Below are 26062 nucleotides of genomic sequence, written 5' to 3' on the forward strand. Positions count from 1 at the left end.
GGGAAAAGGGAGGAAAAACAATACCTTACACAACACTTCAAGATTTTGTCACTACAATAAATTCAAGTTTATACCAAGAAAAAAACAAGGGTAAGGTAGGTTAAAGAGAGAGCTGGTAGCGTCAGACTATCTTAAGAAACAGTTGGTTTTCACTTATTAACCATCCTTCCCTGAGGAAGGAAAAGCAACTACTTTCAAAACTCATCCATATACTTAACCTCATTCACAGATAATTCAAACCCATTAAAATAATGGAAACTTTATTTGCATGAAAACTTGTTTACAATCATTAATAAATGAAGAATGAACCATTTGCATTTTCCTATTTTGTGACACTTATGAAAAATGTATTAAATAAATACTTGTGAACAGATTAAGGTAAGGCAAAATTTAAGATAAAGCCCCTATCCGTTGTTCACAATTTTTGAACATGGCTCACGCTGCAAACAAGTGAAAAAATTCACTGAAGAACTCTGAGTTTAACAAGATGTTACGTGGGTAATTGAATCATGTCCTCAATCCAAAAACCCAATAGTAAGTAGTTTTGTGCTCAACCATATACACTAAAAGGGTCAATCTATTCAGAGCAAAACTATTTACAGTTAATACTTTCGATAGAAGCACTTTGTTAGTATTGTGCAACACGTTTATAAAAAAATGGCTTCAAATTCCATTTATCAACCATTTGTAAAGTGCTACTATCAATGCCAATTCTGCATTCTAACCCCTGCGTAACAGTACTGATGTACAACTAGCCACCAGCATCCCATTGGTTTTGATGGGCTTAAGAGTGAGGACAGTCCGGCATACAAATCACCAATGTCACAAACCTACTGGTAAACACATACATGTATGTAACTGTAACCCCGGGACGTTTGATCTGTACTCTTCCAAAAACAATCGGGGACTCCCTTTGGTCTTTTCAAAGGCCCGTACTGCAATATCCTGAACACTGTTACACAATGGACAAAACTGGATTTGCAGTGCAGTGTGAGTTGAGTACAGAGTCACTTCAAAGTAGCATGCTTTTGTTTTAGTAAGAGTCTAGATCAGAGCGGTGGGTTTTGTCCCTCAGTATCCACCTCACTGTTACTAGGTGGAGGGTGAATAGGCAGAATATCCAGCTCATCGACTTGGGGGGTAGGATGCATTACCACAAGCTGGTCCTGGGGTATATCTGCTGCCGCTGCCGCTAAATTTGTAATAGATTTGCTTTTCACACACTGAAAGTCAACGTGCCGACTCTTTCCTTCTTCCTTCTCCCATGACATCCGAATAAATGGTCTTTGGACATAGTTGTAAATCACCTCCGGCCTTCCGCCCGGTCGCTTTTTCACTTTCTCTTTGTATGTAGGGTAACCTAAGAAACAGAGTACAGCAGAAGTTAACGTTTCCTGTACTGTTTACTTCAGGGTTTTCTTTTACAAAACGGCAGCACGTGGAAGCACAGCGAAGATTAGTTGTCATCTCCATCAACATCCTGAATGGAGGCAGATGCCATCGTGTTGTCCTTAATGTTACCTATGCATGGGGACACAGAGCCAGCAGTTTAACTACCAACCAAACTGTGAGGAAAGAGGCTACAGCGCCATTGATAGTGAATATATTGCCACCAGACAACTCTTCCAAACGTCACAGGCAAAGCTAGGTGCTCCTTCCTTGAGCCAAAAGCAGCCGGCTGTTCTAACACACTATGACCTGGAAAGCGGGAAATGAGACCTCAAAAGTGGAGAACAGCATCGCTCTGATCTGTGGTTTGAGTTCCCAAGTGGAATCCTAGCGCGTTCCTCCCCGCTCCCCCAAATGACGAAAATGCATCGTTTTAGACCAATTATCAGTTCCGGTGACACCGTGTTCAAGTCATCTCTCCCCTCTGCCTAAGCAATAATTTTCATTACTAGAAAGTTACATATTATTATGGGGCACTAGCATTAAAGTTTAGTCACAGTTGGTTTTTTTGTCTAAGCAAGAAATGCCAGCACAAATAATCTGGTATTAGCCCATGTTATGCACAAAACCAGTTCTTGTTTAGCTGAATGGCACAGTCTGAAGGCTCACACCTTGTTCAGCTGAACTTAAACTTATTTTAGAGATCACAACCAGTTAAAAGCATTTGCTTTTGGTTGGTAAATTGCAAACGTAACTGTGGCAACTTGGTGAGTGAGTGATAGAAATCCTGCAAATTATAAAGGCTGGATTTTTAAATATTTGGGTCAACAATCAGAAGGAAGATGACATGCAAAGAAACCCAGTTGTTACATTCACGATAAAAATCTAAGGTTACTTAATGTAGTTGTCTTTTGCAAACCCAGAGCTGAGATTTTACAGATTGGCCTCCTGAATTACAGGATGTTTATTTCAGATTAATATTTCTTTGCACTTCAATGATCCATTTGATAGTTTTGTATTTCCTGAAAGAAAATGTTTACCTGCAACTTAACACGAAGTTTTTCATTTCAAGCCCCGAAAAGGACACTAGACCAAGAACAGAATATACAAAGCTGTAAAAATGCATCATTACTTCAAATAAAGTACGGAGAAGACTTTGCGTGAAAACTAAAGGGCAAATGGCATGAGATGCAAGTCGTAAGTCAGTCGAAACCACCTAAGTTACATTGCAAACAGTCTGGCAGCTAGACACATCTTGTAGACCAGGCATGAGCCTGTAATCGGGTTTTCTAGCTGGACCAGTAGTTTATTGGGTACCACTCCCCCTCTGGCCGTTTTATCATCTAACATCACTAGGAAAGACAATACCAACCCTTATTTCTTCAACGGCAGAGACGATCGTAAAGCAGGCAAGTGCAGCAGACCTTTTTCCCCCCAAAGAGTTAGCAATGCTTCTCTTACCTTCAATGCCCAGTCGGATCTTCTTGAGCCCCCTTTCCTTCAGAACTGATTTGGCCACATCTCGATTTTCAATGTATTTGAAGAATCTATACAACTTCGTGCTGTAAATAACTAAAAATACATTTTAATGAGGAAAAACTGTATTCAAAGATTAAACTTCTAGTCTTAAAACACAAAGATTTATCTTTTTCACTGTTTTGCTTTACTCTAGTATTTCTATTTCAGAATAAGGGGAGAGACTCAAGAATTCCTCAAAATATCCAAAACAGAAATCAGAGAAAAATGGCTGAAGGGACTGTGAAACGGCTTGGTTGCATGTGTTCTTCTCCCTATCAATTTAGTCTGTTTTATACACTTAGGGTTTTTCTGTTGGATTTAGGAATGCAATAGGACAATTCACAGAGCAAACCACATTATATACTCCCAATCCCACCTCCACAAAGAAAGACATCTCAATTTTTTTTCCCTTTTTGATGGAATTCCTGCAGACATTAAAAAAAAAATCTTTCCATTCTGCTTGCCATTATGTAAGAGATCTGCAAAGCGGTTTCAGAAAACCCAGGCTCGTGAAGCAGAACAAGAGGGACACCTTTGAAATTTCAATTATAGCACCTTAAAAGAAGGGACCGGGGCCATCAATCCCGTACAGCTGCAGAGATCCAAATCAGCTGTTAATGAAAAGTATAAATGTAAAAGGCAAGTGTGTGCCTAACTAATTACTTAGGGTAGGGGGTATTTTTAATTGACACCTTTGAGACATAAAGGTCCTAGAAAATTGTGTTACTGCATTAGAACAGCCACATTTGACCTACATTCACATCGACCCTCCCTTCTTTAGGAAGAGCTGCAGGTTTGCATTCTCAAAAAATGTGATTTTTGTTTTGTTTTTTTATTTAAAGAAAAAAACAAAACAACAAAAACCTGTAATACTTTGAAAAGACTTCTAAGAAGATTTTATACTACTGGAGTACAAAGATTATCTCAAGCTCCTACATGCCCCCACAAAACCCTGAATTTTGAGTTTTCACACTGAAGGAACATTTTCAGCTACAGGGACAGCACTGACACAGGGAAAGGCAGTCCGTTCACAGGTGCTTTTAACTCATCTATACACAAAACTGTTATACTTCCAAAATAGTAACAGACACTTTTTTTTTCCCCCAAAAAAACCCCCTCTAGTTGTTCTCCCACAGTAAACATGATTCCTATCCATTTTTCTCATCAAGCTCTTTCTGAAAAAGTATTTTCTTCCCCCTCATTGACTGACAATACCTTAATAATAAAAATTAGCTTCTCTTTTTCATTAGATTTGAACGTAACATGCAACATATGCTTCTGTGAAGCAAAATATTAAGCAGAACTACGAAAACTAAGTTTTTGTGAGGCATTAGGGATGTTGTAAAGACTTTGCTAACAGTGCTTATGTACAGGTAAGTTAAATCAGCACGTTTACTGCTACCTCTACCATAGCATGGCTTGGTGGAAACAATGAAAATAAACTTACTTTGTGAATACTCCTCTCCCATTTGCGGAGGATACTCTTCATCCCAGTCAACAACATCATCATCTGTCAGCACAACAATGTGGCACTCCCTCTCACCACTTTGGGCACTGGCTACCATTAATGGGAGAATCATTTCTTCTAGATAAAACTCAAATTGCTTGCGAGCACCATCATTTGACAATTCATGCATGAGAGCACCTGGAACGAAATTTTAAGCATAGGCACATTTGAAAGCTTGGTAAAGAAATGAAGGCAGGAATAAGAAACACAGCACTTCTGTTTATTTTGTAGTATTTACTGCAGACAGCTGTAAAGACACTTAGTCTATCAGTTTCTGTAAGATCAGAACTTCTTCAAATGTTTACCAGAAGCCACACCAGAAGTTCAAACTAATAGGACTGTCCTGCAGATATTAACATTATGTTGGGCAGACAGCGGAGTGACTTTGAGGAGACCTCCTTCATGTTTTACTACTGCTAAACATTCAGTAATTGCGTGTAAGAGCCCTCTCGGGCTTCCTGAAAGAAACTTTATTTAAGCCAGTTGCTGAAAAAGTAGAGCATGCAACCCACTTTTCATAAGCAGTAGCTTAAAAACAAAGCCTCTCAAAACCCTCACAGCATGAGCTGCTAAATCCTTCCGCTAAGGACAACGTGCGCTGAGAGTGTGACTCAGCAGGCAACACGCCGTGAGGTCACGGCACTGCCGGTGAAGGCACAGGTGCCCCACGCAGATCTCACAGCTGGCATGCCACAGCTTGGCCCTGCACCGGGCTCTGCTCTGCACAAACACCAGGAGCTCGTAGGAACCAAAGGCACAGGCCAGGTCATTTAAACATTGGCCAAAACTTTGGCTGTGCTGAGGGAAGGAACGAGCTGAAGGGACACTACACACTGGGAACACGTGCCTTACACCGCCGGCAAAGCTGTGCTACTTTCGTTAGCAACAGAGCCTAATTCTCTTAAGCAAGGAGTTGAATGAATTATCCTCCCTCTCCTCTGCAAAATGATACCGCTTAATGTTACTGTATCTGTACTGCAAATGCATCAATAGAGTTTAAGTATTCCACAGAGCTGACCACAGCAGAAAAATATCTTGAGTATCAGATACTGAAATATCAGAAACATTATTTTTCAAAAGATGTACAGCTATTGCCTTTGGAGCTTTATTATATAAGAGATAAAAAAGGATGGATTTTGCTCATGTAGCATCAGCCATGTTCCTTACTTCAATAAAGGACACAATTTGGAATTAACCACCCCCATATATTTGCTTAAATTAGTCTGTAAAATTCAGATTATTTTAATAAATTCTGTACTTACTGAGATCTCTGCATTTAATAGTACTATACTCAAAAGAGATACAGAGATAGTCACATGCTTCTCTCAATTCAGGAATAGATATCCCATCAGGACAGCGTATCACTCCAGTCTTGTAGTAATCCTATAGTAGTGCAGCAAACAAAAAACACAATGCACTTCAACATTCACTGACAGAAACATTTCATCATTTCATTTATGATGCTTTCTCCACAAGCAAACCCCCTAAAATGTAAAAGAGCAACATATGTTAAACTTTGTTCATTTTATTATCCTCAAATTTATCAATTTTCTGAGCTGCTTCCAGCGCAGTGAGCTCCGGTTAAAACTGTTATTTAAGTGACAACTATCAATACTGATCATTTTGGTGCATGTATTCTGTTTTTTATCTGTACTTCTCTTAGCTTTTGCTATTCTGATCCTGCTGACAAAGCAGTATGGCAGCTCTACTTCTTTGTGTAGATATGAAATACATAAGGGGCTATTTTCTTCTCAGACTGAAGTTTGCTTTTCTCCTCTTACCTGCAGTAAGTTAACTTCCAGTACTCTGTTTCATGTAATTTCAGCCCTTCTTGTGCTGAATATATCTGAACTACGTGAACTAGATGCATAGGAGAAGGTGAACACATTTCTGGCAGGCAGTAGTTTTTTGGTTCATTTCATGCATGCTTTCTCTCTCTCTGGCTGTCACATGCACATGTCTAGAAAACCTTGGGGTGTTTTCATATCAAACATTTTTTCCCCTCTAGAGAACAATACAGAAAAGCAGTATTTATTCCACCCACAAAGTCCAGATACCCAAGTAAGGCTAAATAAAGAAGTTCTGCCTCTTAATACTCACAGTGCTTGCCCCTGCCTTTTTTCCCCTCCATAAAGAAAACTCACCAGAATAGCACGAAACACAGTGGAACCAATTCCTTCAGCAACTTCATACTCTCCTTTTTCATTAGGACGTGTAAAGTTATGTTCTCTGCCTGATCCAAACATCCTGCTCAAGAATAAAAGTAATTTGGTTAGAATTCCTTACTATTTTTTTTTTTTAATCTGAAAAGTAAACTGTCAATAATTGTACTGAAATGGCAGGGGAAAAAACAGTCTATTCCATCTCGGATGTATGTACACTGTTCAGTTTGGTTTATGTTTAGCAAGACTACTAGAAAATAGAAAGAAGGGCAGTGTAACTCAGGAAAGTCTAGTTTTATTTTTCAATCTTAACTTGCCAATAGCCTTCAATCAGAACAAAGGTTAGACCAGGCTGTTTCCTGCCAGTGCCAAAGGTGGGGCGAACCCGAAAAAAGTTGTCTTTGGCATTTGTGGGGTAATGTAGCAGAAAAACAGGTTTTGTTGTGGAATTCTCATTACTTAAAGACTTTCGAGGTAGTTTAAGAAACGGGACTTAGTGTTCAAGTACCTGCAACTCACCTCAATTTCATTTAAAAGATTTAATTAATTCAAAAGTTAAAATAACATTCTGATTGAAGATACCCATACTTAAGGGTAGCATGTGCAGTGTATTTCTCCCTGCTAGGATGCAAGGAAAGTTACACTAAGGCAAAAACTGCAAGGCCTGAACAGTATCTACAGTATCCCATTAGATCATGTTATGGTTTAACCTCAGTCGGCAGCTAAGCACCACGCAGCCGCTCGCTCACTCCCCCCACCTGGTGGGATGGGGGAGAGAATTGGAAGAGCACAAGTGAGAAAAACTCGTGGGCTGAGATAAAAACAGTTTAATAATTGAAATAAAATGATAATATAATAATAATAATAATACACAAAGCAAGTGTTGCACAGTACAATTGCTCACCACCCGCCGACCGATGCCCAGCCAGTCCCCGAGCAGCGGCCCCCCCCCCCGCCCGCCTTCCCCCGGTTATGTACTTGGCTGTGCCCCCTCCCAGCTTCTTGTGCACCTCCAGCCTTCTCAGTTGGTGGAGCATGGAAAACTAAAAAGTCCTTGGCTAGTGTAAGCACTACGTAGCAACAACTAAAACATCGGTGCGTTATCAACTTTGTTCTCATCCTAAATCCAAAACACAGCACTGTACCAGCTACTAGGAAGGAAATTAACTCTGTCCCTGCCGAAACCAGGACAGATCACCAGGAAAAAAGCTGACTTTTTAAAACACACCTGTGATACAGAATTACACCCTATGGTTACAGAAAGTATTGCCATCTACTCTTTGTTTTATTTACAAATATACCCCAAAGGCAAAGCTTTGCTTTCAGACACACAACCCAAAGAAACAGAGTTGGTGTACTGTGCACATTTATAATGGAGAACGAAGTAACTTTTTTCAGTTAATGATTTGACATGCGTTTTCTGACCACTCTTCAAGACAAGAAATAATATTTAGGAAAAAGGCAGTCTAACAGGATATAGGCTTAAGGCAAATAATACGTTCTTATTATAGTTACTTTTACCTCCCAGAACATACTAGCTAAGCTGTTCCTGTTTAGTGTCCTGTGAACTGACGCTGGGGGAAAGTGGGTTTATAAATAACTTGCATTTTAGAGCAGAATTTCCACATCTTTATTAACCTACTTTTGAATTAGCAGAAGATAAAATAAGCTTGTTCCTTGAACCAAACCCAAAGGGAGAATAACTCAGCAACACACAAAAAAAAATCTAGTGCATTAGCCAGCACCACTAACTCTGAGGCTGGGCATGAAAAAGGAAACTGTTTCACCACATAACTTCACATTGATACACCCCCAGTTTGTTAGTCTGGATCTTTACATGTACACATGTATGCATGTATTACACATATACAAATGCCTTACATCAACGATTTAATTCTATTAATGATTACTTCTCTTTATTTCCCTTTACTGTTTACACAGAGAAGCGTTTTTTGCTTTCTCTGTAATTCTTCCCCCTGCCTTTTCACAAAATAGGGAACCAAGGTACTATTTCTCCCAAACAGTAGTGATTTAAACAAAGCAGAAATTGTTTACTCATAGTTATTACCTGTACTTTGGCAAATAGCTTTATATATATGTATTTAAAATATTATTATATCCTTATGGGCTGAGAAGCAGCCACATTGTAATGAAAAAGCCAAATCCAAAGTGACACAGACATAAATCTTCATTTCTTTCTTGCCGCAAGTTTGGAAGTGGCACTCTCTACATTTGGAAAATGCAAAACTAGCCAGTATTTGACCAAGTAAACATGTTAAATATGTTGCTCATTATAGTTTCTACAGAAAATATACCCACATATTGTGGACTTTCATTCAACTATTGACCATTTTGAGTGTTAGGTGTCTTTGCTGAGAGGCTCTGATCTGTTACACTGACTCTTCGATATTCCCCTGTCCAAAAAGCATTTCAGAAGATAAATGTGCTGAGCTTGAATGTTGTCAGGGTAGGCCCATTAAGCAAAATAAATTCCTTCAAGGTTTTCCTCCTTGCTATTTTGAAAGAGACTATCTATACTCACTACTTTGTTTTATGAAGCAACTAGCTTTAAAAACAAGAGATGGAATGAGGCAGACTGAATTCAGAAGCAATGCCCAGCAAGATAGAAGGAAATGAGTACATCATGAAATGTTAATTTACTTATGAACTCTTTTTTCTCTAGGCAACAGACATCTACCGGCATCTCTGCCAAACACAGAGGAGAACTTACATCTGATTTTTACTTAAAAACCTTTGCAAACTGATAATATTAAACATTAGCAGATCAGCTGTAGCAATATGAATTCAACAGCTATTTAAACAGTTTTAATATCTACAAAGCATTTATGGCTCTCTTCTACAGTTAGAGATTACAGAAATAAAAAAGATACAAACCTGCCCAACATTGTATTAGGTTGTGCGGTAAAGATAGAAGGATCTACAACAAATCTGGTGTTGTCCACTATGAGTGTTACTCGTTCAGAAGTTCTTAGATTCCGAGCTCCCTCTTTTCCATTTTCATATACAAATACCATTTCCCCACCAGCCTTGCAGCTCCCATCTGAACTTGACTGGCTACTGTTTCTGCTGCTGTTCCCCATGCTAACAATGGAACCGTTAGGGGAAGTCTTCTGAGGACGAGGGCTGCTTGGTCGAGACGAACTATGATCCTTTTCTCGATCTTAAGTGGGGACGAGGTGGAAGGAGAAAAAACAGGAAATGAAATTATAGATTTACATGCGCTCTATGCAGTTTGTGTCTTTCCAGGCACAAAACATAGCAACTTGCTAAGTTAAGTACAAATTCTTTCAATTAAATCTATTCTAGTTAAAGAAACCTTCAAAAATAACTGTCCATATATGATATCCTGAAGTTTCTACCACTTAGACATCAAAGCCACCTTGTCACCCCAAAGCCTTTACAACAAAAATTTAGTGTTCTAGTACTGAAAAAGCAACTAAACATAATATAGAAGCTATGCATCACAGCTGGTGTTTAGTGCTGTAGTTCAAAGAAACAAACCAAGTTTTGTCACTTAAAAAAAAGTGTTTCCTATATTTCTAAATACCTAAACCCTACCAAGTAAAGGGGAAGTGTTCAGTCAATTATCTTCTTAGAAAAATTAGATTGTTCTTGTGATTTGAACTAAATAAGAGCATCACATAGGAATACACACTGCAGACTGAAGAAAAAGTTATGACCTATCAAAAAAGGGTACTCCCAGCCCAGGGTACGTGTAAGAAATCTGTATGTTGTAGCATCAATAAACAATGCTTTTTATTGTATTCTTTTAACAAAACAGTAATTAAGTTTAAGAATTTTAATCCTGAAATACTATAGGTCTGAACACACCAGAATGATACTGTCTTGTTGGCGAAGTAACATTCCTGATGCATGGAGTGAGCTGAGATTCTGCTCTTTCATGGGATGAGTCACGAGATCTGTCACTTGATCTGCGTCTGTCCCTTGATCTCTCATGTCCACCACTTGCACCGTGGAGGCTCATTTTTGTGTAGTCTATTCCTTTAGCAATACGAGATGAGGTGCTGAAAACAGAAATAAGAGAAACATTCAGCATTTCAAAATTTCAGAAGCATTATACATTTAAATTTTAAAGGCATTCACACTCCATGTACATGTTTTGAAGATTAATATTATCCACCTCCATTTTCTTTGTTGTACTCATGTTTATATTTACAAACATGAACAACAACTTGGAACATTAAGCAGACAGCAAGAATTACCTGTTTATTGCTGTGTGATCTACAGAGACACTGCCTGATCAGTTGAGTCTCCCTGTGAACCTGTATTCACAGAAATCCCTTCCAGAACAGGTAAGTCAAATACAATTGAGCATTTTATTTTTATTCTTACTGTTAAATCAAATATTCTAGTGGAACCATAAAATTAAAAGTTAGGAGTATTTTTTTCTAGTGAAACCTGTTTTGGAAAACCCTTCTCAGAGCACAGGCTTTTAGTACTGACTTCACTTTTATTGCAACTTGCCCTTTACAAAGGTGGTCAGCCTTAAACTAGTTGGTACATCGAGACACACCAGCCAAGGGTTTATTTCTGAACGTTTTTTAAATTTTCAGTTACTCTCAGACAGAACAATAGTAAGCCACCACAACCCAGCCAGCGAACATATGAACCGTATTATTAAAGCCAAGACCTACAGCACTGTCAGTAACAAGTAGGACATTTGTTCTAAACTAACAAATTTTAATTAACAGGTTAAGATTTTTTAGACTGATTGCTATGTTACATTCCTTAAATTAAGATACTGATTACATTTTGCAATTAATTATTAAACCTACCAACAAAACCAGTCAGTTTAAAGATCGAGTACTCTCAGAAACTATCTAAAAATTAAGTATCAACTTGCAACAACTATTGTTGAATTTTACTAAAAATACGCTTTTTATTTGCGCTCTTTAAAACAGAATTTTTTATATGAGGACAGCACAGACATATCTGTGTCCCTACACCTCACTGGAGTTCCTAAATCAGTTCCTTTGCTATTTGCATTTCAAGCATGGACATGACAACACACCTTATTTATGGGTTTAACTGATGAACTTTCCAAAAGCCTCAGGTACTGGATAACCGAGACAGACATCTGCACGACTACAAGGTCTGACAGACAAAGAAGGGTCATAATTTCCCACAGGAGCCTCAATGCCCCACTTGCTCACAGCCTGCAAATCCCACAACTTTTACCAAGAGACCTTAAATATGACTGCTAGGAATGCTGTAGGATTCAAGAACACAAAGAGGTAAGAATGATGACCTAGCTAAGAAAAGCACAACAAATTTTAAAAGCATGAACTGTACAAACAAGTTGAGCAAAATGTCCTCTTTTTAAGTTGCTTAGAAGTAACGACAAAAAAAAACCTATTCAAAAAACTGAACATCTAGCATGACATGTTTCAGCTTCAGGTTTCAGTGACCGATAAGAAGAGGAGCTTAAATCAGAACAAAAAGGCTATGATAGATCTCATGCAGTTTACATTGGCACAAAGTGAGTATTAGCACAATGCAAAGAATAAGAAATACACCTCTCAGCTAAGGAACACAAGCTTCTCCCCACCCCATTTGAATGAGGGAAGGATCTTGTATCCGATAAAGCAGAAAGTTTGGTGCAGAGAGAACCTACTGCAATACTGTTTCCTGCCAAGCTTAAAATATGCTGCAATAAGACATGCATCTTTAGGATGTGAAGTCAGCCAAAGGTCTATTGAATCAGGTAAAAGAACTGCAAACCTTGCTTATGGCTGGAAATGCTCAGATTTACAGCCCAAGAATAAAGATGATCCAACCACTTTCATTAAAAGGAAATAGAATTTTCCTCAGGACTTCCAATGCAATTCTGAATGTATTAAGATATATAGCATTTCAGCATGGCTAACGTGTCTTCTTACTTGTTTTACTTCTCTAATAGAGAAAGGTAAATTCTGTATTATGAAAGTGAAACATGCAAAAGTTTGCAAGAGTGAGATCTGCAAACCTTCCTTTCAAGAACATCAACAATTTAGGAAAACCTTTGCACCTTTTCTTCCACATATGTATAAATGCATACAAAACATACGCATTTTAATAGGTACAAAATATGCCCAAAAATTATCAGAAATGTGGATTGCAGCCTATAATTAAAATCTAACTTGAAACCAAAGTCTGACCCCTATTTATACATGATGATATTCATTACTACTACAGCTAAACTTCCCAAGAAATGGTCAAACTTAAAAAAACAAAAAACAACTCTATCTCTTCTGCCCCTAAAGTGTTTATATTTGCACATCATGTTACAACCAACTATCCCACAAAGGGGGTGGGTGAGTGTGTGTGTGTGTCTGTGTACGTGCGTGGAGTACTCAAACACACACATAGCAGTCCTGTGACAAAATATCTCAGCAAATCCTAATAAAGCCACATGTGATCAGGCCTTTGTTAAAGCAGTGCTTTGATCCTAGCCCTGATAATATTTCTAGCCATGCTGTGAGAAACCAGAGTTTTGCAGGTGCCACATTTCATAGTATCAAAATGTATGACTCACTATTTCTCAACAGCTAAAGCACTCTAGTTGCTTTAAATAAGGGAAACACATTAGAAAATGAAACTGAACCACTGAACCAAAAGGATATGCAGGCTTATCACACATTGAAGCAGAGCAGACATGAATTACCCTTTAACAGAGAAGGCAATTAAAATGCGATTCTTAATCCAGAAAACTATCTAAAGCCACATTACCCTCTAAGCAGTGATGCAGAGCTCACACCGAAGTAGGGCAAGCCCTAGTTAATAATCTCTTTACACAAGTTGAGAAAAACAGGTGCTACAGGAAGTGACACTGACTCAGCTGGCATTGTACCTCCTCCTTAGTCACATCTGAATTACGGACTAAACACGCCAGGCACGACTGTTCCAGCTATACCTTCCCAGTATCGGAACTGGGGCTACTTCTACCTCGGTACATACAGCCAGAAAGCCTGGGAGGAGAGGGGCAGCGTGCAGAGATTAACGTGTCTCCGGCTGCCAGCCATGTCCATCCCTTCGCAGCACGGACACATGAACCATCAATTCAGCACACCGCACTACGAAAAGAGGCAGAGGCTGCCAGCTGGAGGAGGACAGGATCCTTAAATATTAAATCAATTGTTTCTGAAACAGATACATCAGTAAATAATTTCAAAGAGCTGTTCAAATTGCAGGGGGGCACACCATTCATTTGCTCCGCTTCTGTGTTGTACTTTCCTCCCTTTAATGTACAGATTAATGCTAACTGTGAGACTGGCACATTATCTATTAGCCAGAAGATGCAAGATGCAAGCCAAAATTGGAAGATTTCTGAAAATTCAAGGACGTTTGGCTTGAGACAGCACCATCTGAATCATGAATCTTCCCTCATCTTAATAACAGCCATCTAAAATGTCAATCTTAAATCTCATCACTGTTGAGTCACAGTACACAAAAAAAATATTTCTTTGATCTGTTGGATATATACTTGACAAAATCTGAAGTTCCATTTGTTCAACAGCATGTGTACTCAGATAAATACTACCACTGAAATACAACTTTGCTCTACAATAAACAAGACAACTAAAATGAGTTTGGATCTGAACAAAGAAAAAATAAAGAGGTGGAATCTAGCATGTCAGAAGAGACAGTCACTGGCTTTACTCTGCAATATTTGACTAGGAAAACTGTGTCACTGAGCTACTGTATCAGTTAGGCTGAAAAAGGAGCTACATCTGTGGCCAGTACATATGAAAGACCACCTGGTCTTCTATTTTCCTGTAAAGAGGCTTCAGAAGAAGTTGCAAGTGTTCAAAAAAATGAAGGCAGCAGAACTACCAAATAATTTTGATTTTTTTGATAGAAGGACTTGTTAACAATATAATTCCCCCCGCCAACAAAGCCACTGGGGACAGGAGGTTGTTTCTGCAGGGAAATGCAAAAACCCTTTGCTCCACACCAGCAATGCAAAACTTGTTAGGAGTTACATTATTTCATGCATTACTACGACCAAAACATTCACTCACTCTCTCCATAGTTTTAAAATACTGATTTCTTATGTTGCTAACTAAGACTGAGCAGTGCATTTTGTTCAAGAAGTCCCAACGTTTGTAGAAAATGGAGCTTTAACTACAAACCTGTCCCCAGCGATGCAGGCAAGCCAAACTGGCATTCACTAGGGAGTTCCACAGTTGTGTTGACGCAGCTACCTACCTACAGCAATGGGAAAGTGACCAACAAAAACAGAGCTGCCCCATTTGCAAGAACAGGCAAACTGTTAGGAAGTATTGTGGTTCAAAGAAGCATTATGCAGACCAGATAAAACACCAGTACTTCTCAAACAGCAGTGAACCGCTGATAATTAAAAGTGCCAGGAAGCCTTTGGTCTCATGCGGCATCTGGCTGCCATACTATATTAATCTGTAATTTCAGCCTACAACAGTCAATGGTGCTCTGCACAGTGCATTACTTCAAGCCTCCAAGAAAGTCATTATAGTTTCAGATCTCTATCTCACTCTGAAAAGAAGTATTTGCAATGTCAACTTTCAATTAATTTCCCAGCCGATGACTACCAGCTGCGCACTGTGCTGTGGAAACCATGGGCAATGACTGAGGCACAACACCAAGCCTATAAGCAAAATTTTCTCCTGCGCGCTTAATAACATACTGCATTTTATAGAACTGTAAGAGAGAGAAAAAAATCCAACATTTTAAACCCACAGCCTCATTTCCTCATTCACTAAAACTGGAAAAAGCACCATATATGTAGACCATCTAGTACCGAAAAGTTTATAAAGGAAAGGTAAGAGAGTCTTGCTTTATCAATTACTTTCCTAAGGGGGGGGGGGGGAACACCCAACCCTATGAATACTGGTATATTTAGACAATCTTCACAGATTCAATATACGGTTTTTCCTGGCTCCAAAGGAACACTGGGACACTAGCACAGCACCCATTCAAGAACTTAGGTCAGTAATAGAATTCCCCCCCCCCCTCAGTCAGGTATCAAGGAAGCTCTGCATTTGTAAAGGGAAGAGGCATTTTCTTTAAAAGCAGCTGCCTCACAAAGAAAACCAAATAAGCTCAAGGCTTTATTTAAGCAAACCTATTTAATATGATGCAAAGGAAGAAAAAGAGCACCATCAAAATGGCACACTTGTCATACTGGTAGGCTTCCTATTTTTGGTATAAGGGAAGAGCTGTTTTTAAAAAATGCAAATGCTCTTCAATTTAATGATGCTTTGGAGTCATCTGTGGAAGGAGAGCTTCAGTTTGTCTTTATACATAACAACATATTGCTTTGAATATATTACTATTAATTAAAGGAAGTCATTAAAGGGAATTAATTCTACTGCTAAAACAATTAGCATGTATTCCAATACAAAAACTTCATGTGCATCCTACTGAATACTGCCAAAAAACATACTTATTTTATAAAACAGGCTCTTGTCTACACAGAATTATGGTGCTAAACCAATATACTTATTACGCCCAAACCCACCCCAAAACCTTATCTAAATGAAAAGGACGCAGCAGTGGAATATTAACGAAGATTTTTACCCTTTTTTCCTCCCTTTATCTTCTAAAACTTATATTAACTAACTCTTCTTAAAATATAAACTTAGCTCCAATCCTTTCCTAGGATGATTCACATAATCAACACTTGTAGAATAGGGATATAGAGCTTTATCTATACACTAAGTTACAGATATAATGCTAAAAGGCTTTAGAAGAAAAGAAATCTGCTCTGCTCATATTGCTAGGACTTACACAATGACAATGCTTATGCCCCTCTTCCTCCCCCTGAAGTCTGTTCTTTGTCAGCAGACATTTCAATTGACCAGTGCACACAAAGGACAGTACTTTTCCTTTTCCTCATTCTTCTCCTGAATAATGCCCACAGATTATTCCTGTTAACGGATACGCACCTTCCTCTTGTATCTATCAGGGAGGAAACACAAAAGCATGGAAATAATTTTGAAATCAGAGCACAAAGGAATTCTGTTCCTTCCAAGAAGGCAGCTTTGAAAGCCAGATCAGCATCCTTTGGCATTACTTGTTAAGTTCAGCATATTTGATATTTCCATCATTTCTTCAGTAGTTCACTGCACCATCAGCGAGCCTTACTTTTTCCTCCATCATCTTCCCCTCAAGGGTAAGAGATTGTAGCTATACAGTCCATTAAGTGTTCAAAGACGCAAACCCCTCTAGATATTAATTCAATTCAATTTCTAACAGTCACTGACTCAGCCATGCGTAGTGCAATACTGACGTCTGACCTCGCAGCCTCCTGTGAGCTGAATTCATACTTGCCGTTTCCCCATCCCTAAGCAGCCATTGGGTACCGCGATTGACAGGCAGGGTGGGGAGTGTGCGAGAGGAGAGCTGCTCGGTACCGTGCCAAGTACCATCTGCGAAGCTATTTCTAGTCCTGCCAGCTTGTCGGGTTTCAGCACACAAACACCACATCTGAAAAGGTTATTGCTAACTTTCTCTTGTCACATCTCTCATTTGTGCTCGTGATCATTCAAGATAGACAAATCCGTGCAAGTTTCAGGGGACAGTTAATTTGTTCCTGTAAAGTCTGCCTGGATTAATATTTAAAATTTGAATTCACCTTTCACTGAGTTCATAAGCAGGTACAGCAATAGCCTTTTGAGAACAAGGCAGCACAGCCTCCATTTTTTAACTACAAACATCCCTCTTCCCAGCAAGTTTAAGCCAGGAAAAATGTACTACGCTTTGTGACAATCTAAATATTAGTATGTAATTATACTAATCAGTATGTTTACTGATCAGAAATCAGTTCACCAAGTCCTGATGTAGTGCATCTTCACATCAATAGGTCATCAAATGCTTGACAACAAGTCAAGCCCACCGAGCACAAAAAGCAACAAAGCAAGTTAATACACGTGTCAGCATAAAATTTTCTAAAGGTTTTTTCTTTGGGGGAGGATAAGTAAGCATTATGCTACAGCTTTTTTAAAATTATTCTTTTTAGAATGTCTGTAGGCTGTTTTAAGGAGCCACAATACACTGGAGGAATAGTTCAAAAGCAAGTCTTACAACAAATAAAAATCAAGATGTCATAAGCGGTAGAGTGGAAATTAAAATATGATGAAAGCTGAAGGAACAAGGGGGATTGTTCAGCAGAAGACTGCTTTTATAAAAAGGAAGTCAGTAAGAAAAACAAGAGACTTGTGATTAGAAAGGCAGGACAGTATCGGCATTCTAGTCTGAAGAGTCAGCTCTCTAGACATGGAAGGAAAATTTCTGCTCACACAATTTCAATTACCTGAGCCAGTGACTTTTCTCCTGGTTTTAGGGTCTTGCGAGGGTTCACACAACCACCCTCCCCATGCCCCAGGGGTAGAATAACCATCACAGTCTTGTAAGCCTTTTCTTCCCTTCAAAATAAGCCATGGAAGATATGGCTATAATAAGCTGTATAGAAAGCATGCTGGAAAAAAACCTTCTTTCTCAGGCATTTTTTTGCCTCCAATAGAACAGTCCACCAGCAGCAAGCGCAAGTGCACCCAGGTTCTTTCAGCACTGTTTCCCTATACAAGGTCTTCTCTCCATAGCAGAATTGGCATGTTTTGTTCTCCTTTACTCCTATTTCAGGTAGAAAGAACATGCCATGGATGCATTAGCTCCTGATTCCCACAAAACTACCCCTCAGGCCAGGACACGCATCCATCAAAATCTTGTAGAAGCACAGTCCAGCAGTCACGCTTAACTTGGGGCTCCACCTTCAGTAAGGAAGCCCTCAGAAAGAATTCTCTCTGCTTAATTTGCGGAGTGCTACAGGACCTTCCCTCAGCTCAACACAGCAACTCTGAACACTTTCCTGCTCCAAAATTCTTAAATATTCATATAATTTTGGTCTTCAGAGGGCTCTCTCAATCATGAGTAATACACTTCTTAGTAATTCAATTCCATTTCAGGAAGGAAACAACAAAAAAATCCCATGAGTGTTCAGTTGCCAAAGGGATTTTTCAAGCAGCAAGGAATTAACCTTTAGGTAGGCATACATTCACACCTTACAACTTCTGTCAAGCTACCCAAATACATGACCTCCACAAAAGAATATTTGTTGCCTTTATTTATATACCAATTCCTACTCCATTTTCAAAATGGGATGTTAGGTAAAAATCAAAGTTTAAGAAACTCAGAAACATATTCTCCTCCTTGGAACTGGAAAGTACCTCCATCTATTAAAAACCAGCTTCAGAAGTTCAAATTCAAAAGAACTGGGTCCAAACATTTACTGGACCTGTATCTAGCCATTATAGTTTCTACTCTCAGAGCAGAAAGGAGCAGACAGCAATGCAGAAGAGAGTTGTCCACAAAAATTCTAGGGCATAATAGTTCTGAACATAATAGCTTCACCTCTGAAGTGCTTTGTGTCTTAGTTAAAAGTCTGGGTCTGATCAAGTTTTGCATGATGCCAAAGTCCACCACAAATAATACCTGATTATATTTGGAAAAGGTCATTTGTATGCTGGATTTAGTGTGCAGATTTTTGCACAGAAAGTCAGTAAGTTTTCCTTCTCAGCAGTGTTCACAAACTGATGTTTCAGAAATGAAGGATGTCAAAAAGAAAATAAAAAACAACCCAAAACTGTTTAAGACCACTCACTATACCTTAGATACCTTACAAAAGAATGGTAGACTGATGTTTCTGAAAGCCATCACTGAGTGCAGCCCATTTTTCTAGATTCCAAGAACATCTCTTCCCAGCCCATCTCAGTTTCTTCTGAGGGCTTCACATCCTGGTGCCAATAAAATCTAAATGAAGAGCTCTTCATCTGCCAATACCAGGTTGCAATTAAGAGCAGGCATGTTTGCAGTTAACTTAAAGCAGATGATGCACAGTAATTTACAGACTATGACCTGAGTCCATGGCGAAAGTAGGCCTGATTATTTTCCTGTCATGCCTTGTGTAGGCCTACCCCATACTATAAAATGTTCAACTGCAGAAACCCAATTTACAAGAGAAATAAAATCCATCCTGCAGTAGAAAACAGATTATACATTTTGATATCATTCCAGAGATGAGAAAAGGACCCTTCTGGGGATGCTTCATGTACTTACAAAATGCTGAGGCAAGCCGCACTTTCATTCACAACCCATGAATGCATCCTCCCAGGATGCAAAAATAATATTACGGAAAAAAATTCTCAGCATTCAGCATCTGCACAATAACCCGTCATCTATGGAAATTTTTTCAAAGAAGTTCAAGATTTTCAAAGATTCAAGAGGTTCAAGTGTCATGACAACAGAATCACAGCACAGCCACATTTTGTTCATTAATGCAGTATGGCAGACAGGACTTTGAATCTAATGCTATTTAAATAGAATGAACAAACAAGGACCTATCAAATGGGACTAAAACAGAAGCAGATTTAGTAAATTAAATCCAGGACAAATCTTAAGTAAGAGGGCAAATTTAAGCCACAAATTTTTCACCACAACTCCAGAGAAAGCACTTAGTACAACAGAATTAAAGTCTTACAACAACAACAAAAACTACAGCACTATAGAGAAATTACATGTGGGAAGCTAATAACCAATGAAAAAATTACATAGAAAATACAGAACAGCAATACCTAATAATGAAAATATGAATTTAGAGACCATCTACTTGAACCTTAGCCACCATTTAGTCAACACATGGTTCCTGAAAGTTCTCTTCCGTCTTATTCGGGTACTTAAATAAAAAGTATCTCAAAGACTTTTGTAATAGCTTGGTCAAACAAGCCTGTTTGTATTGTTAGTTACAGTTAGCTTTAACACCATATAATTTTATCCTGTCAGGCTCTTTGGATTTATACCAGGAATCATTTGCATTATATTTTTGGTCCTTATTTTCTGAATCTCTCCCTTCTGAGTTTTCCGTTACATTGCCCACCTCAGAACAAGTAAGAAAAAGGAGGAGAGAAAACAATGGTACAACTTGCCAGAAGTTTCAAAAATTGGACACTCTCCAAACTAGAAAGAAAAAGATACAATGCTAACCTGTGTAATTGTTTAATACATACACCCCCTTAGACAGTTTTGCCGCACGTCCTTTGCTTCAAACAGACGGCACAGTGAAGGGAGCTGAGTCTCGTGGCTATCCTTGCTGCCACATAAGCCTTACACACAGAAGGACAGCTCACAGTCATAGATTATGTTTTCTGTGAGTCTAGAAAATTATCTAAGCTATTTTAAGAATGTTAAGGCTGGAGGATTAAACACTCCAAAGCACCAAGAAGTGACAAGCTAAGCATCTACCTTAAATATTACTCCCTTGTTGAGATTTATTATAAAGCTCTTATTTCACCATTACACTTTTCAAACCTGAAGTATTTTTTTTCCTTATGATAACAAGGCATATTTTGAAAGTGCAAGACAAATAAGACTGCAGTATTCAAACCTTTTAACAAAGCAGTTCTGTTCAAGTTATACCATTAAACCTTATGTCTCCAAAAGCATTTTTCCCCTCACACTGCATTTTTCACACAGACTTTCACTTGTCTAGAGAAAAAGTGTCAATTAAGTCAGAAATTATAGTAATATGTCTATATTCAGCCACCCAAAATGCAATTATTTTGTTTAGGCTTTTGAATAAAGTACGCTATTTTCCAATAACTGGATTCTCTGAAGTAATCAAGTATCTCAATGGAACAAGGTAACAAAATATTTCTCCTCAATTTATTCCTTATTATATTATGACCTCAAACTATTAGTTGGATTCTCAAAGCTTTCCAAAATGGGTCTATGTTATTGGGGGCGCGCAGGTAGCAGATGTTAGCTTGAATACTGTATCCCCACCATACAGATTAAAACCTTCCATAAAACACTGGCTGTTCAGCATGTTATTGGAAACACAAACTGTGTTTTGCCAGAAATATATCCAACTTAGCTTCAATTATTTTAGTGGCACAGATTTCATACCTTCTGATGTGTGAACCTTGAATTCAGATTGTATGAAGTGATCAACAGCAGACTTTCTGAAAGGCACAGGCCATCGCCTTCCTTGAGTTAACTCCTATCAGGATCAAATAATCTTTTCAGAGAGCTGCACAGCTTTTTATTTAAACACTTCCCCAAAATAGATAATCCACAACAGACCACACATGGTAAGACACGTGCACTGTCTGGACTGGATTTACCTAGCTTCAGCTTCCAGTTACTACACTTTATTAAAAATTTGCCTACTGACTAAAGCTCATCATCATAATGCTGTTTCTGCAAAGATCTTTAGAGACTGATCAAGATGTCATTATTTAACCTTTGAGTTTTCCCTGTCTCGAAAGATATTTAGTAACTTCTGTGTCTTCAGAATCCCCTCTAATCCAAATCCTCCCTGAACTGCTGATACCAGACTTCCAATAACTCCACTATACATCCAGCAGCTGCATTAGCCCTTTTGACTGTATGATGTTACTGGAGGCTTACGTTCAGCTGACTACCCATTGAGACAGTGTTCTTTACAGTGCCAATACTACCAATGATCGCAAGTTGATGTAGTCTACAAAAACGGCCTACATTCTTTGTTCCTGAATGTTTAACTTTGTATTTAGTCATATGAAGAATGCATGGTTATTTGCACCCAGTTTATCAAACCACTCAGATCACATGCTATTAGCGAGTCCTTTTCATTATTTAACACTCCCCATCATGGGTCATCTGCACCAAGATCAGTTTTAGGTTTTATTCCAGATCACCAGTCATGGGAGGTAGCATGGGATCAGAGATGAACTACATGAACTGGACTCAGCAATGAATCACCCATTTACAATCACACTCCGAGACCTGACAGTGAACAGTCCTCAACTCGCGTACAATGCCCTATTATATCTATATTGTTCATTTGCTGATACTGCACCACGTTTTGATCCTAAATGAGAAGCACAGATCAACCACTTACCAGTTCATCTGGTAATAAAAATTCATCTTAATAAAAACAGCAACTGTACAAAGCTATAAGCCTATATTGACCTATTGACCTATAGCCTATACATAAGCCTATATTGACCAGCAGCAGCAGCCACCCTTTTCGGTTCTGTGTTAACCATTCCATTATTCACATCACAGACAGGCCTATAATTATGTGGGTCTCCTTGTGAGCCTTTTAATTATTGGTGCACTCTTTTCCTGCCCTCTTGGATGTCTCACAATTATCCAAGATTTAATGACAGGAAAATAACCCACAATATCAATTGCCCATAGAATACTTTGGGCAACGCTTGAGTCCAGTTAATCTGAATCTATGCAATAAAAATGTGAATTAAGTTGCTGTTACTGAATGTGCTCCTTAGCTCTTTTCCTATCATCTTGCAAGTGGAAAAGCTTAAATCACTAACAATTTTAGCTAGCTAGCAGAGATGTTTTAGTTATATTTAGCACTTCTAAAAGGGCAAAGTACTTGGAAGATACACACATATTTGGATGCTTATATATATTTCCAGCAACATGCTTCTTCACATACATTTGCCAGGTGACCAACTGCTTTGCTTAGTTCATTTTTGAACACTATATGCTGGAAAAACACTAATTAACTTCATAATGTCTTCCAATCAAGAAGCATTTAAAAAAAACATTCTTACAGTGAGGGATGCAGGCAAAAACAAGATCTGACACAGCTTTACAAAGTAAGTGCTATAGAGCATGACACTTGCATGCAAGCAGCTATTACTTATCATCGTGAACAAGTTGCACATATTTTAAGTATGCTACTTAACAGAGAGTATCAACAACTAAAAAGTGATGAACAGGAAGTAACTCCTAGTAAGCACCCCAAAAAAATTCATATATTTAGTCACTCAACTGGTGTCTTGATATGCACACAAGGCATTTAGTTTTAAAAAAAAAAGACTACAATCCCACCCACGGCAAAACAAATCTAACCACAGATTAGGGAAGCTGACAAATCAGTTAGGTTCGAAAATATCTTTTTAACGAATTAAGAAGAGTTCCTTTTACAAAGAACTACAAAATTTATGACAGGACTTGCCACAACCAGATACAGTAGCCTTTAGAATGGACTTTTATTGTAGTTTTTGAGATGCAATAGATGGTACATAGCACCTACCTTGAATGTTTACAAAGTTTACGAGGTCTATTATGCAATTTCCGATCCCAATTCTCTGGATCACTGGAGTTACTGTCATAAGGATGAGGCCGTCCTGCCATTCCACTGCCAGCTTCCTCACACTACTGCTCTGAAAAGCACACATGCAGCACTCACAACCTACATTAAGAGAGCAGTGTTTACCTTTAAATAATGCCACACAGAAAAAAAAAAAAATCAGACATGCAGAATTTAGTGTTGTTAGGTTTTGGTTTTTTAAATAAAGATTACAGAAAATAGGATATACTGAAGCACAACTTCTAAATTGCATGACAATAATATTCTATACATTTTGCTGATAACTGCGCTAAAAAGATTATTTTATTATAAGAAAGATAGTTCTGTAAATGTTGGTAGACAACTTCAATTTTGCCACAATTAATTTCACTGTGTCCAAACAGCAAAGTCACTGGTTATAAAACACAAGGCAAATACATCATAATTTTCTTTCAAATGTATAAAGTTAATTCAAAGAAAGATCCCAACTGTAGGAGACCAACAGGTTTACAATTTGAATGGCTGCCCAAGAGGAAAACAGAATTAAGATTAACGAAGTTGTATCTGAGTCCTTACTCCAAAATGGAATCAACAGCAATCCTTAGAAACACTCAGTGTAGTCCAGTTTCACTGACTTTTGCAGAAAAGTCACAAAAATTTAATAGAAAAATAGACAATATAAGCCTACCCTTCCTTGACTGGGATCCAATATTATGTTTAACTCCGACTAAAATTCACTCATAGATAAAACAACCTTGTGACTGTCAATAAAGATAGCCAATCTTAAATGACTGGTGTTCAAGTCATACCTATAAGTGACACCTGTGTCAAGAGAGCTGTATAGTTCAGAATGACCTGGTTACAAAAACGAAAAAGTAGCCACAAGTGAACAGCTGATGATTGTACAGCATCTGGAAAAAACTGAATTACAGATAGATAAGCCTACTAAGTAATGGAAAGATAAGCCTACTATGTTTCTCTAAAATTTTAAGCTAAATATTTTAGAAACATCGTATCTCCTCCCCCCCCTTAATTATATTTCTCTTACATTCAATGAAACTTATACTTTTTGGAAGTGAGCCCCAAAGGAATTGAGACTTCTTTAAAACGAAGTTGCTTCTCAAATAAAAAGTCCCTCTCATAATGAAAAATAGAAAAGTTCTTCTGACAAATTTAGATTATCTTAGCTAAATTTAGACCCAATATTTTTTATAACAGGGGACTGGTAGAGAACAAGCGTCTTGAAAATGTTAGTTGCATACGAGTTTTTCTTTCATGTTCAGTTCTAACAAAGAAAACAGATTTTATACCAAGCACACGATCTCCACCACAGTGTTGGTTTTTTTTCCTGTTACCGTTTCTATAATTAAACACACTTTGATTGGAAGACTCATATGGTCAGGTGTCCATATAGAGTCAAGAAAGGAAAAACACATTTTATTTAAAATTACAGGAAATACTCAACTTTCTTATGCAAAAAAAGGCAAAAAGTCCTGATAAGCATTTCATTGTGTATTACCTGGAAATTCAGGTTATCAAAGCACGGTCAATGTGTGACGATACTACACAGGCGGTTATAGGATTTACACATATTTGTTAGGTGTGTTTAAATGCTTAACAAGGAGAAACCTACAACATATTTCAGAACAGAAAAAGTATTATTAAGGAGATAAGGGGAAGGAAGGCTGGTTTATAAATCCAGTGGCAAGTTACTTCAGCAGCAGTCATTCTGAACTTAGGTGCAATATGACGTACCATTTTCATACACAAGCAATACAAAAACAAAGATACCTTTTATCCTGAACTGAAACAAATTGTGTTCATTAGATTGAGTCACTCGAGCAAGATACACAGGGAGTCTCAGTACTCGTGGCAACAACACGGTTTAGAACAAAAAGCGAAGACTGGCAATCTCCCAGCGGGACACCACAGCTCCCATTCTGCAATCACTCCCAGCTACTGACTACCGCAGGGTCCTGCTTCGACTCCTGTACCTGCTGAAGCACCACAATGACAGGCATTTCTTTTCAAGCTTTTGTTTGTTTCCACAAATTCTCTCTTCCCTTTAAAACCATCTAAAAGACTTATAAACACCTCACCCGCTCAGGTATGGACCAAAGCAGGTGCCTTATGAGAAACAGGTTGTCATCCAGCAGCTAGTTCTTATTCATTTCATTGAAGTAAGACGTCAGTATTTGAATTTAGCTTTCACACTGGGAAGATGTATAAAAGTGGCTGTTTTTACAAGAACTGCAGCTGAAAGGACAATTTAAAGTCACATTCTTGAGTTGTCTCACACTTTCTGCCTTCTCCCCATCTTTCATTTAATGAAAGTGACAGATTCAATAGGAG

The 26062-nt window shown here is 38.3% G+C and overlaps 1 protein-coding gene across 2 annotated transcripts; it reads right to left on the reverse strand.

Annotated features, from left to right (window-relative positions):
• Nucleotides 1–240: 240 nt before the first annotated feature.
• BTBD10 (BTB (POZ) domain containing 10) lies at nt 241–24579 on the reverse strand. 2 transcript variants are annotated; one of them, XM_009334487.1, is made up of 8 exons: nt 24520–24579; nt 10429–10622; nt 9472–9757; nt 6559–6661; nt 5677–5797; nt 4355–4552; nt 2851–2961; nt 241–1360 (listed from the first exon to the last, which is right to left on the reverse strand). In XM_009334487.1, exons 2-8 carry the CDS (start codon nt 10580–10582, stop codon nt 1050–1052), a joined length of 1284 nt encoding a protein of 427 aa, XP_009332762.1. In that variant the 5' UTR covers nt 10583–10622; nt 24520–24579; the 3' UTR covers nt 241–1049. The 2 variants fall into 2 exon arrangements, with proteins under 2 accessions (XP_009332762.1, XP_009332760.1); XM_009334485.1 differs by lacking the exon at nt 24520–24579 and adding an exon at nt 23675–23833.
• Between the last annotated feature and the right edge of the window lie 1483 nt (nt 24580–26062).

This window comes from Pygoscelis adeliae, unplaced genomic scaffold (genome assembly GCF_000699105.1).
Source record: "Pygoscelis adeliae isolate BGI_AS28 unplaced genomic scaffold, ASM69910v1 Scaffold171, whole genome shotgun sequence".
Lineage (NCBI taxonomy): Eukaryota > Metazoa > Chordata > Aves > Sphenisciformes > Spheniscidae > Pygoscelis > Pygoscelis adeliae.

What these genes read in the sequence shown, in the direction of transcription:
- BTBD10 (XM_009334485.1), bottom strand. Translation starts at nt 23,775, where the DNA reads ATGGCAGGACGGCCTCATCCTTATGACAGTAACTCCAGTGATCCAGAG. An exon ending in AACAAGACAGTATCATTCTG is followed by an intron (nt 9,758 to 10,428) that starts GTGTGTTCAGAC and finishes TCCCCACTTAAG; the next exon opens with ATCGAGAAAAGGATCATAGT. An exon ending in GGGAGAGGAGTATTCACAAA is followed by an intron (nt 2,962 to 4,354) that starts GTAAGTTTATTT and finishes ATGTATTTTTAG; the next exon opens with TTATTTACAGCACGAAGTTG.